This window comes from Phocoena phocoena, chromosome 10 (assembly GCF_963924675.1).
Source record: "Phocoena phocoena chromosome 10, mPhoPho1.1, whole genome shotgun sequence".
In the NCBI taxonomy this organism is placed as follows: Eukaryota; Metazoa; Chordata; class Mammalia; order Artiodactyla; family Phocoenidae; genus Phocoena; species Phocoena phocoena.
In genome coordinates, this window is record NC_089228.1 from 41,873,164 (window position 1) to 41,885,780 (window position 12,617).

Genomic DNA, 12,617 nt, shown 5'->3' on the forward strand with positions numbered 1-12,617 from the left:
TTTTTACATCCCACAAGATATCCTTCTCAGGAGGGGCGGCGAAAAGGATGTAGAGCCGGATGGTGTCAATGCCGTACTGCTCCACAACGGCCTCGGGGTCCACGCCATTGTGCTTGGATTTGCTCATCTTCTCCCAAGTCACCTCTAACTTCTCCCTCGTGTTTGCATGAACAGGAACAGAACCTAGGCACCAGAAAATTGCATCGGTAGGGGATGTGTGATGCCGAATTGGTTCTGTGACAGTATATTCAGTAAAAAAATACTGGGTGAGCAATTACAAGTGTTAATTTAAAGAATTCCACTAATTCATTTAACATGACTTGTTCTCTCCCTCTAGACGTCATAAAAATGTTTTTGTTTTCAAATGAGTAGGCCCACCTCCCATAACAAACCTTCCTTTTTCTCAATCACAAAACAACACAAAGTAAGTTCCCTTTTTTTTTTTTGCGGTACGCGGGCCTCTCACTGCTGTGGCCTCTCCCGCTGCGGAGCATAGGCTCCGGATGCACAGGCTCAGCGGCCACGGCTCACGGGCCCAGCCGCTCCACGGCACGTGGGATCCTCCCAGACCAGGGCACGAACCCACGTCCCCCGCATCGGCAGGCGGACCCTCAACCACTGCGCCACCAGGGAAGCCCAATTTCCCTTTTTTTAAAAAAGTAAATTACTTATATGCAAAAAGGAAAGTGAAAAAGGATAAGGAAGACTCGCATATTGCTCTTCTCTTTATGGATTCAGGGTCTCCTTTGGAAACGGGCAGATGACCAGTCAGGGTCTCCGAGCAGCAAAGCACCTGAGAGGTCACTTCACCTGGGGGCTAGGTCCCCCGTCCGTGTTGAAGTCACCAGAACATGATCTCGCAGCATCGAGGCCCATGCGTGCAGTTAGCTTGCTGGGCTCACAGTAAACGCGGTGTCCCATTGTGCAGCCCTGTTCTTTGTCTCCTTTCCACCCACACATCATCGGTCCAGACGGTGCTGATGGAGGAGGCCTTCCATGGCCATGTTTGGAGGAGGTGACCTTGCTGCCAAGCTCCAGTGGCTGGGACCAGGAAGGACATCTGAGAAGGCTAAGCTTCCTTCTCGGGAATTGGAACTAAGAGACAGAAACTCTGTCTCAATGCTGTTGGGCACTGGAACCAGAAGGTCCTAAGGAGCTGGGCCAAGACGTGGCTCTGCGGCTACCAAAGGTCACTCTGGAAACTGAAATTAGGGAGAGCAGAATCCAAGCCTGGGGGAGGAAGGAGAACATGGCAGAAGAACAGAGAGGGGCAGGGAGAGGAACTGGAGGCTCAAGAAAGAGGACAGAGGAGTGGCCTGGCGGCTTCCTACATGTTGTACTTCCTGCAGCTGGGTTTGGGCGATGTCCCTACATCCCTGTGCGAAACCTGCCTTTGCGTGGATTTCTGTTCCTTCCAGCTAAATACTCCCTCTAACAGCAACCAAACTCACTCCCCAAGGGACCAGCGTATATACCTACAAGCCAACTCCATATATCATGAGAGGCACACCCACTAAGTAGACAGATGCCTGCCCTTGCTGATCCACATCCATATTCTCCCCCTGGGGGCAAGTCTGCGTGGGAAGGAAAAAGATGTTCACAACAATGCTTGACCCCGTGACATCAGAGCAAAGGGAGACTGAAGTCCTGGAAGATGTTTTATCTAAGCTGTGGTGAGGATCAGGGAACCACTGCCCCCTCTACCCCACACCCCCGTCCAGGCTGCAGCAAGCCTTTATAACACTGTTGTGAAAATTAGGAAAAAGGCATCTTTCTGGGCAGAGAAGTTGAGAAGTTAGAAAAAGGTGCCCTCTCTTGGCAGATGTGGCCCTGAGGTGTATAGTTGGGTGAGTGGCTGGATCTCGGGCCCTGCTCACCCCTCAGGCGGTTGCCTTTGTACACTGCACAGACTGTACAGTCATACTTAGCAGCCCTGCCCATGACACAGAGAGCCCTTCACCAACAGCTAAAAGTTATGTGTCCCCTGGATTTAGCTCCTTTCCCTCTGGCAAGTGTTGGAGAAACACTGCCAATTTCTGCTTCTCCAGCTTCTTTTTCTCCCAAGGACCATGGTGACCCTTCCAAACCCTGAGGAATTACTGCTTTAACTAGGTAATCCCATTGCCTGCTTCCACCTAAACCTTCTCTCTAGTGTTTGGCTTGGGAACCTGACTACCTTTTAAGGGGTTGTTGGGTTTACCTAATTTCATCCATTAAGCATGAGTTAATCTAAATTTAACTGCCAGAGTTTCTCACAGCCACCTCCCAATTTTCTGACACGTCATTTATTTGTATGCTGAGTGCACGTGATACACCCTCATCATGCCACCTAGAGATCTTTGAGGATGAGTGAAAACACAGGGTGGTAGGAAAAGGCTCGGGAAAGCTGGGAGAAGGGGAAGTCCAGGGGGTCAGGGAGAGGAATTCCACCAGGGGGCCCAAGTAGACTGGTGGCCCCTGACGTTCTGAAATGCCCCTCTAGACCACGTGGGGAGATGTGCTGAGAATGCCCCAGTCTTACAAGAATGTCTCTTGGGTCTGGGGGCTCTGTCCCTGAGATGGGCTGTCAAACACAGGCTAGGACAGGAGGTGATGCCAGAGTTGACTCCATGTTATATACAAAAGAAAACACTTCCGGAAACTGAACTGACACTTGAGCTGGATGGGATGGGGCTGAGGGGAGCCAGCCTCAGCCTCAGAGGGCGCCAGCCCAGAGCCAGCTGAGGCTTTGAGACCATGAGGCTAAAGGGTCACTTGCCTGGATTCCTGCCCAGCCAGGGCCTGGCAGCGTTCGCCAGCTTGGTTTTCTGTGAGCACCTGGATGGGACTAGATGGGCCATTCTTACCTGTGAGATCGACTTCCTCTCGCTGTAGATACTGTCCAGATGGTAGGCGGAACGTCTGCCCCTTGACAAGGCCTTGGGCCAGCAGTTTATGAAAAGGCTCTCTGAGGACAGATAACAAAAAAAGAAAACTGGTGGGGCAGGGATTCAAAGCAATCAGAAAACAGCAGTACAAACCTTACCAGCTGATGAGCAGACATAACTGCCCTGCATGAAAACTGGCTGACCAATGCCACTTGTAAATCCAACTTGAACAAATGGCTCCTTACAAATAAGTGATAAGGAAATTAAGTCAAATCAGAAGAAGTTAACTACTTTCCAATGTGGCAAAGTGGAAAGAACATCAGGCCTCACATCTGGAAGGCCTGGATCTGAATCTCTGTTCTGCTTCTCAAAGACTTTTATGAGCCCAGACAAGTCACTTACTCTGAGATCAGTCTGCTCCTCTGTAAAATGGGGATTTAAAAAACCTGCCTCAAAGGGCTGTTGGGAGAACTAAATGAAATGACTGCATGAAGATACTTGTAAATTTTAAAGGTCTGTACAAATGTCAGTTATGCTGAGCCTGGAGTAATGAAGGGCTCAGGAGGATGTAGACAGGTTGGGGTTTTGCTCGTTAAGATTACTCTTTCCTTAACTTTTATACAGTGCCTGCTTACATTCTTTTTAAAATCATACAAATTATATATGAATATGCCCTTTCTCTTCGAATTCAAACACCCCTGCCCCCGCCTTCCCAGGCCTATTCCCCTCTGATGAGGCAGTTACTATCAGTCCATACAGATCTATTTCCTTTTTTTTTTGGCTGCTCCAAGAGGCTTTCAGGATCTTATTTCCGCAACCAGGAATTGAACCCGGGGCCCCAGCAGTGAAAGCACAGAGACCTAACCAGTGGACGGCCACGGAATTCCCCAGATCTATTTCATTTTTAAACATCTATCGAGCATTTTACATATGGGTGGCTTACAATTTATTTATAGTGCCTATTTTTTTTTTAAAAAGCTGTTTTAGGGCTTCCCTGGTGGCGCAGTGGTTGAGAGTCTGCCTGCCGATGCAGGGGACACGGGTTTGTGCCCCGGTCTGGGAAGATCCCACATGCCAAGGAGCAGCTGGGCCTGTGAGCCATGGCCGCTGAGCCTGTGCTCCACAATGGGAGGGGCCGCAGCAGTGAGAGGCCGGCATACCGCAAAAAAAAAAAAAAAAGCTGTTTTAGTCACACCCTTACTGGCTGAATAATGAACTATAGATGTTTTCTCTTAAGAGGACAAGAAGGGGTTGACCCTCCTACTGAAATTACTTTGTCTCAGATTTGAAATTGTTACTCAGTTTCGAAGCATGTGAGCAAGAGCTATCCCAAACTCAAAGTATTTCTGGAAACCTCTGCTGAGAGCATGTGCCGTATTTCACTCTTACAAAGCAGAAGGTAGGAACGACTGAATGAGGGGACAGATTGATGTTTTCCACCAATATCACCCCCAGCATGACGAGCCTATCGATGTACAAACCCTCGGGTGCTTCAAGCTCACTTACATGGAATGGCTTTTATTTAGAGGCTCAAAAACCCAATAACCTCAAAGAGGCCAAGCCGACCACAAACCCAGCTCTAGTGATGGAGGTAGAGGGCGCTGTCTTTGTTAATTTAACAGGATCTTATTTCACACTCGAGGCTCATGTAGACGAACCCTGATACAGGGTAAGGCCTCTGGACAGGCCTCTGATTTGTACACTGTGCAGCCCCTGTCACAGCAGCTGTGTGGACAGAGGCAGTTTAAAGGAAACTTTCTAGTGGATTCAGAGGGACAGAGGGGAACAAAGATGCTTACTGGGAAAAAGATGAAGGTCAGCTAGAAAAAAAGGACTCCTGCCCTTCGTATTTTAAAATCTTGTTATGAGCGTGGGTATGTATGCATGTGTGCATGTGTGAGTTTGGTGGTATGTGTGTGTGTGGGGGGTATTTTCCAACATGGAAAAGACCCATATATTTGACATCAAATGGAAATGTAACACGTATTTTTGAAGCCTCAAATTATTCAGTGTCACAGGGCCCATCCAGCATGGTACTGTGTTAATTTGGAAGAAATTTCACATGTGCATACGCATAAAAATAGTCACCCCATTGTTCCGGCTCTAAGATCTATCTTAATAATAAGCTCTTTTGAGTCATAAAACTGCCTTCCTTCCACCTCCAAGAAATTCCACCAGCAATGTCACCATTGGCAGAATGACATCCTTTTGTGCCACATCCCAGCAAGATTCCCAGAAAATGTGAGTGATGGAAAGATATGAAAAATGATTTAAAAATACAATGCACTTGGATCTCATGATGCATTTTAATACAGAAGCACCTTGAAGGGGGAGCAATGGTATCTGGGGTCCTTGTTTCTCAGGAACACTGGCACAGACTCCACGGGAACCTTGTGTCCTCGGGCCACATGAGCCGTATCCAGGGTAGGCTGGGGTTTTGATGCCCGAGGACCCAGATCTGCATTTTCCTCAGGAAGCTCAGGGAATTGTACCCACAGACCAAGCATGCAGTTCTCTTTACCATCAGCCCCATCTACCTTCCTGGCCTCTCCTCTCACATCTAAATGCCCCTGCTCCTCACAGAGGTCACAAGGACACTTGACCATTCCCAGAATGTGCCGTGCTTCCTAGGATTCAGCAGGAATGCCCACCTCAGCCTGGGTTCCTGGGGAAACCTGGACCCAACCTTTACCACTGAGCTCAGGCATCCCCTTCTCTGGTGGCTGTCCCTGTACCCTGCACACAGTCCCCTTCACGCAGCTCCGAACCCTCCTTTGTGCCCTGCCACGTCCAGCACACCCTGCCGGGAAGAGCATAACCAGGTTGCCCTGTGATTACAACATAAATACCCGTCCGCCCCCCGCCCTACCCCCACCGTGGCAAGGAGCATTCTCTTGTCCTTCCCTCTATCCCCAGCGCTTAGCACTGTACTCAACAGACAACATGCTCTTTAAACATGTTCAAAACATGGATGGATGGATGAACAAATGCGAATGAACAGACAGATGGCGGGATGGGAGGAGGAAGACACGGGATGTTTGGGGCTGCCAGCTCCTGAAGCCATCTTTGCCTTCTATCCAGTCTGAGGTGGCACCTGGATTTTAACCTCATTACAGAAACAATACAACACAGTTTTAAAACAGAAGGAGAAAATTGTATGGCTACGTTTCATTGGGCAGATGAAGAGACTGATTACAAAGCAAACTGCACAAGTGTTCTACACAGAAGGGATGCCTCCCCAACCCGCAGTGGCCATCAGTGGCTCGACGGGACTGATTTCTCACACGCCCAGGATGCACGTTTTTGAGCACTAGCTTATCTTTCAAGAATCTCCCTCAAATAATTTTACATGCTGCTGCCTAACACAAAAGAGACAGACTGCAACCTTGTCCCTGCTGTGCTCAGTGGCAGGAGGATGAATTTGCTGTTACTGTCTTAGGCTCTAGTGTCCCTGTACCAGTTTTTGAGGTTTTTCCTCTCTTTTCTCACTTTGAGTACATGGCTTTGGTCACTCGCAAGAGAAAGAAAAAAGATGTCTTTGGGATGTTAGGAGGGAGGGAATAATCTGGATCCCAAAGATAAAAGATCAGTAGGATGATCAAAATCAGTAGCATTAAGCCTCCAGAAGGGGCGGGGTCAGAAACAAGGAGCTTGTTCTCCAGTCTTGCAGGTTATCAAGTGGCACAATGCTGCCCCCTTCTGGGAATGGACAGAATTGCAACCTGCTGGAATCTTGACCCTAACTCCAGCCTTTCCGCCTAAGGCTGCACTCCTCAGACCTCATCTTTTACAACTCTCTCTTCTTTTGTTTTTTTGTTTTTGTTTTTGTTTTTCTTTGCGGTATGTGGGCCTCTCACTGTTGCGACCTTTCCCGTTGTGGAGCACAGGCTCCGGACGCACAGGCTCAACAGCCATGGCTCACGGGCCCAGCTGCTCTGCAGCATGTGGGATCTTCCCGGACCGGGGCACGAACCCGTGTCCCCTGCATCGGCAGGCGGACTCTCAACCACTGCGCCACCAGGGAAGCCCACAACTCTCTCTTTTTTAAAAGTAAACTTTTAAATGAGGTAAAGCACACATACTGAAAAGCATATAATTCCTACGGGTAAAACTTGAGGAATTTTCACAACATAAACACACCTGTGTAACCAGTACCCAGGTCAAAGATCAGAATGTGACCTACTTTCTGAAGGCCCCCTCCTCCCACTTCTAGGCAACATCTCCCCACCATGGGCACCACCAGCCTGGCTGCTAACACCATAGATCAGTTCTGCCTGTTTCAAAACCACTTCTAAGCCTTTCAGAATGAGGGATCTCAGGGGAGCGTCCACACTGGAGGCCTTCTCCAGAATGGCAGGCGTACCCTTCTCAAACAGCAGCACACCCAAAACAAGGCCTGCCAGTTAAACGAATAAATCTTAATTTCCAAAAGTTAGCAACAACACAACTTGATAGCTGAGGCTCATCTGGGCTACCTTCTTCTTCCAGGGCTGAAGCACTGCAGGGCTGGCTGGAAGTGTCATCTAGTGCAGGGATGGCAAGACTGCCCCAGTGCCCCTCCCGCCCCATCACTGATCCATGGCAGCACTTCCTGGTGGACTCAGGTCGAGGCTCAGAATTCTTGGTATCACGTCCTCAGAAAGCAGAGTTACCCCGTGAAATCTATCATTTATTTATTCGGCAGGTATTTATTGAGTGCTGACTATGATTCCATCACTGAGCCAGGCATTAGGGATGTCATGGTGGGCAAATCAATTACTGCCCTCAGGGAGCCAGCCTGTCTGCTATCACTGAACCAAACCAATGCCTGACCACTCAGAGCTGGGGAGGAACAGAGTCCAGTCAGATCTGAAGATCAACTCCTGCCACATCAAGTCCAAACTGCCGGCTTGGCCATCGGACTTCTATCCCTTCCTTTTCGCTTCCTTTGCTCTTTCTACATGTTGCCCATATGCGTTTCCATGTCCTCACTCACACACTGTTCCCTGAAGTGCTATCAAAACTGCCCATTTGTCAAAACTCTACTCCCCCTTCCAGGCTTGACTCAAATGCCACCTCCACTGTGAAGGCATCTCAGGCCCTCCTGGTCAGAATTAGTTGCTCTTTCCTCGGTGTGTCCAGTGTTGTGCCTGTGACGGCATCGGGCAGATACTACATGTCACTGTGTATTCAGGTGAGTTGCATTGCTGCCTGTCTTCCTCCTGAGAGGGAGGAGGAGGAAGAGGAGGAGCCGTGAAGACCCCTCCCCGCACCCAGTTCATAGTAGATGCTCAATTAATGAAACTGGTTTGAAATGAATGAATAAATAAATCTGCCAGCAGCAGAGGGGGGGACAATGTGGAGGGGACAAGAGATGAAGGAAGAAAGGGGATGAAGAGTGAGCACTCGACGCTATGGCTTCCAGGTGGGGCCAGAACCTTTTTGCAGACAGAGGCACACTCAAAGATTTCAAACTCTTTCTATTTCAAGCCCTTGGGAAGATCAGCAGGGAATGAGAGTGAGAGAGAGAGAGAAATTCCACAGTGGGGAGGGGCGCTTCCCAGGTCCTGGAATCCTGCTCACCCCCCAGTGATTCTCCCTCCACTCTTCCAGGGCCAAAGGGCTCTGGGAAGCTGGTTCTTATTCCATCCATCCTCAGGTGTAGTTTAGCCCAGAAAGAGGAGTCACATTTGTATTTGAGCGACAACTGGGTACAGAGCCCTCTGAAATTAATCAAAGAGCTTACAGTAAAATGCGCGGCCCAAGACATGCTCATAAATCGCCACCACCACAAGGAGGAGGCATGAAGTGTGATATAGAGAAGCACAGTACATGGGAATGGGGGACAAGGGGACATCAAGGGCCCTGCTAGACTTGGAGCCTAGTCCTGCTGGAGCAGAGATGACACCACATTGCCAGGTTCATTACTCAGATTCATAACAATGTAACTAATGTATTTTCCATTTGTCCATTCATTCATTCAACAAATGGTACCTGGGAACAAACTTGTATAAGCAAACAAGTTATTCACGCATCATAATGACTGTGTATAGCAGGGAGCTTTATAAGAAAGTGAAGAGTGAATGCTTCTAAAGTCTGGGAACAACTTCTCCACTGGGTTAAGATGATGGCCACGCCTGGGCACCCAAGCTTCTACTTTCCTCCATTTGAAGGTAAAAGGAGGCGTTTCCAGCAAGGTCAGGAGTGCAAACGGCACTTTCTCTTGTAGGTGGCACCCTCCTCCACTTTGGGTGGGTCATGCTGCTGGTGCCCGCAAGGGACCAACATGACCAGGCCATGTACCTGGGTCCCAGACCCCTCTGAAGGAGCCCGGGGACACCTGTCCAGCCAAGCTATGTCCCAGGGACCCGCCCACCATCTCCCTGGTCACTGCTCCCACCCACTCTAGCTCCTGGGCCTTTCTCAACAGCCCTCCTCCAAGCTTCCCTCTGAAGGGAAAACTGGACAACAAATACACAAACCGGGGAACAGGGGGGTGGACAGTATTAATGCACTTTCATCTTGTTTGAATTTTTTTAAACATGCATTTGTCCTTCTATGATATTTATTTACTTATTTATTTAGCTAGTTAGCTAGTTATTTTTCAAGAGAAGGAAGGATTTATCATTACTGGCAGCAAGTAAGGAGAACACCAGGGATCTTTCCCAAAGCAGCGTCTCCCTGAACAGCAAAATTGGGAAGTTTTAAGCTAAGGGTACATGCATATTCATGACTTCTGCGATTTTTAAAATAAATTAAATTAAAAACAAGAAAAAGAAAGTGAAAAGTCTGCAACTGTAAACCACCAACAAACCCCTTCTGACTCTGAAGCCATTAAAGGTAGAGGCGTTCTGCAGGGCATCTGCCTTGAGGAAGGCCTAGATGGTTTCACTTGCATGAATACAAATTTGTGCTCTTTGCTGAGCCAGCTTTCTTCTCACTCCTTCAATACCACCCCTAGAGATGGATTACCTTTTTTTGTACCACAGCACAGCTATATGCAATCAGAATGATGAAAAGGGATGGAATCTTCAGTTTCCTTGATAGTTTGGACTGCACTAATTCAGAAATTACAATGAATACCTGCTGGTCATTGAAAGGCACCTTTGTTCAAGGAAGGAAAGAAGGAAGGAAGGGAGGGTGGGTGTGAGGAAGGGAGGGTGGGAGGAAGGTCACTAATTCTTAGGATTAACAAGGAATTTCAGAACATAGGCTATTTTAAGCACCCTTGTAAAACTCACTGCATAAAGGAATGCATTAACCAAGATGGGCTAAAAGAATCTCAGGATCCATCAGAGCCCTAACTAGTCACTGCAGATGACATTTCCCTACTTAAGAAGACCTGGAGAGCCTGCTACCCACTCTCTTGCCTGGTCAGGCGGCTACTATAGATCTGAAAAGAAGAAAACAGAAAGCCATGGATCTCTGAAAATAGTTTCTAACTGGGATTTTTCAGACTAAGTTCACCTTGCTCTTCATCCCTGCCCTGAGTCTAGGACCATCATGTTCACATAATTAGCCCGTTTCTAAGTATCAAGACATGGCTCATCTTAAAATATCACAGTTTCCATTTCCTAGCAGCTAGCCAGGGGCATGGAAGGAAGCCTTAGCATTACGGCGAGACTCAAGTAAGGCTTTTCTTCTCTTCCTTTGCCTTTTCCCAATAGCCCCATTTCTGGTGTGATCAGAAAAAGTTCCCCGGACCATGGATGGGGGCCTGCTGAGCTCTCAATGGTCAGCAGGTGGCTGTTAGCACGGGAGCAGCAGCTTCCGACAACCCCCCCCCCCACCCCCCCGCTTTGTTGTTTGCGAACCGCAGGGAGAAAGTCGATTCAGGGAATTTAGTGTCTGAGTTGTATGAAAGAGCAAGAACAAAAACTGACAAGATTCCGTGTTACAGCTGTCTCTCACAAAGGGGGAGAAAAGGCTTCCTGACCCCAGTTCAGTGGAGATGAGCAGAGACACGTACCCCCCACCGAGCGTACCCCTCTGTGCCTTCCAGCATCCTGGTGACAGCAGCCAAGGCTGGTGCCAACCTCATACTCACACTGGCAGGCCCAGTGCACTTCCCTGCTTCAGAATATAAACTGTAAACGACTTTGCTTTATTTTCTGTTATAAAGTTACGTAATCATTGTATAACATCTGGAAAAAAATCCATTAAAAAATAATAAAATCATCAATAAGCTCATCATCCAGAGAAAAATAGCGTTAGCATGCTGACATAATTTTTTCTAGCCTTTTCTCTTGCTTTGTGTATGTGTATTGGTATGTGTGTACATATAAAGACAGAGATAATCAAACTATCTACAATTTTCTGTCTTGCTTTTTTCACTTCTCATTACTAAGATGTATTTCTCCATGTTATTCAACATTCTTTGTACAAGAATCCTCCCTAAGATGGGGTATACTTTGCCCTTTCTCAGCATTTTGGGGCAGTTAGGTTCAGGGTATTTAGCTACTTGAAGTAATACTTACAGGAACACTTTGCTGTATAAGTTTGCATTTCTGATTATTTCTTTAGGATAGATTTCTAGAAGTGCAAATAGTGTCCAAAAGTGTGACTATTTTTAAAGCTCGCACTATATACTGCCAAAATGCTTTTTATGAAGCCTGTTCGCAATTGCCTTGCAGTATATGAGAGCTGTTCTCATTGGGATGCTATACGGAAAACAGTACCTCACTACTGTTTATTTTGTATTCCTTTTGCTGCTAGAGAGATAAACATTTTATAGTATGTTTATTGGTCACTTGTATTTCTCCTTTTGCAAATTTCCTGTTGACATCAATTCCAGCTTAATCATCAACCTGGTGTTTCAGACACAAAATAAAGGCACTTGCTGTCCCATGTGATGGCATACCCAACCCAGAGGCCAGTTTCTTATAAAGGGTAAAGAGACCTTCTGAAAGTTCAAACTGCAGACCTAAATGTATCAGTGATGAAAGAAAGGGCCAGGGCTCTTTTGGGAACTAGGAAGATTATTAAATCTACATAAACCTTTACTTTTATATTGATATTTGAAGACATTTAACCAGAATCATAGAGTGAAAAGAGGGCTCAGAGGTGACTGAATCCCTAACCTATGAGGCCACTGAGAACCAAAGGGGTTAGGTCTCTTGTCCACACCACTAATTACAGGCCCATGTGATCATGGGACAGAGGTTTTTTTGGACTCCCAGTCCAGAGCTACTACCTGAGACAGTGGCCACGTGGCTGAGAAATGAAAACAAAAGTGGAACAGCTGTAATCTCAAATCCCTTCTGAAATGACAACACTAATCAAAAAGAATACAGAAATGGGGCTTCCCAGGTGGGGCAGTGGTTGAGAGTCTGCCTGCCGATGCAGGGGACGCGGGTTCGTGCCCCGGTCTGGGAAGATCCCACATGCCACAGAGCGGCTGGGCCAGTGGGCCATGGCCGCTGAGCCTGCGCGTCCGGAGCTTGTGCTCCGCAACGGGAGAGGCCACAACCGTGAGAGGCCCGCGTACTGAAAAAAAAACAAAAAAAAAGAATACAGAAATGGACATGAAATTCCAATTTATACACATTTCAGGAAAAATAGCTAATAAACAGAGAGAAATACACACATAAGGTTGACAGGTTTCAAAATTTCCTCTTAGGCCAGCTTGATAAAATTGTTTGGAGGCTTTAAAACATGTTTAATCAAAGAGTTCTGAATTACTCATCACAGAAAGTAGATGATTTTCATTTCATCTGAGGCCAAGTGGTTTACCAAAACACCTCTGATAAACAGGTAACACTCAGAAATAGT

The 12,617-nt window shown here is 47.3% G+C and overlaps 1 protein-coding gene across 1 annotated transcript in view; it reads right to left on the bottom strand.

Moving 5' to 3' along the window:
* Positions 1-12,617, bottom strand: part of LARS2 (leucyl-tRNA synthetase 2, mitochondrial) — a 154,965-nt gene that overhangs the window by 20,102 nt on the left and 122,246 nt on the right. The window contains exons 14-15 of the mRNA XM_065886261.1: positions 2,847-2,947; positions 1-183 (exon numbers count right to left, since the gene is read on the bottom strand). Coding sequence (XP_065742333.1) covers positions 1-183; positions 2,847-2,947 — 284 coding nt within the window. The remainder of the gene's footprint in view (positions 184-2,846; positions 2,948-12,617) is intronic.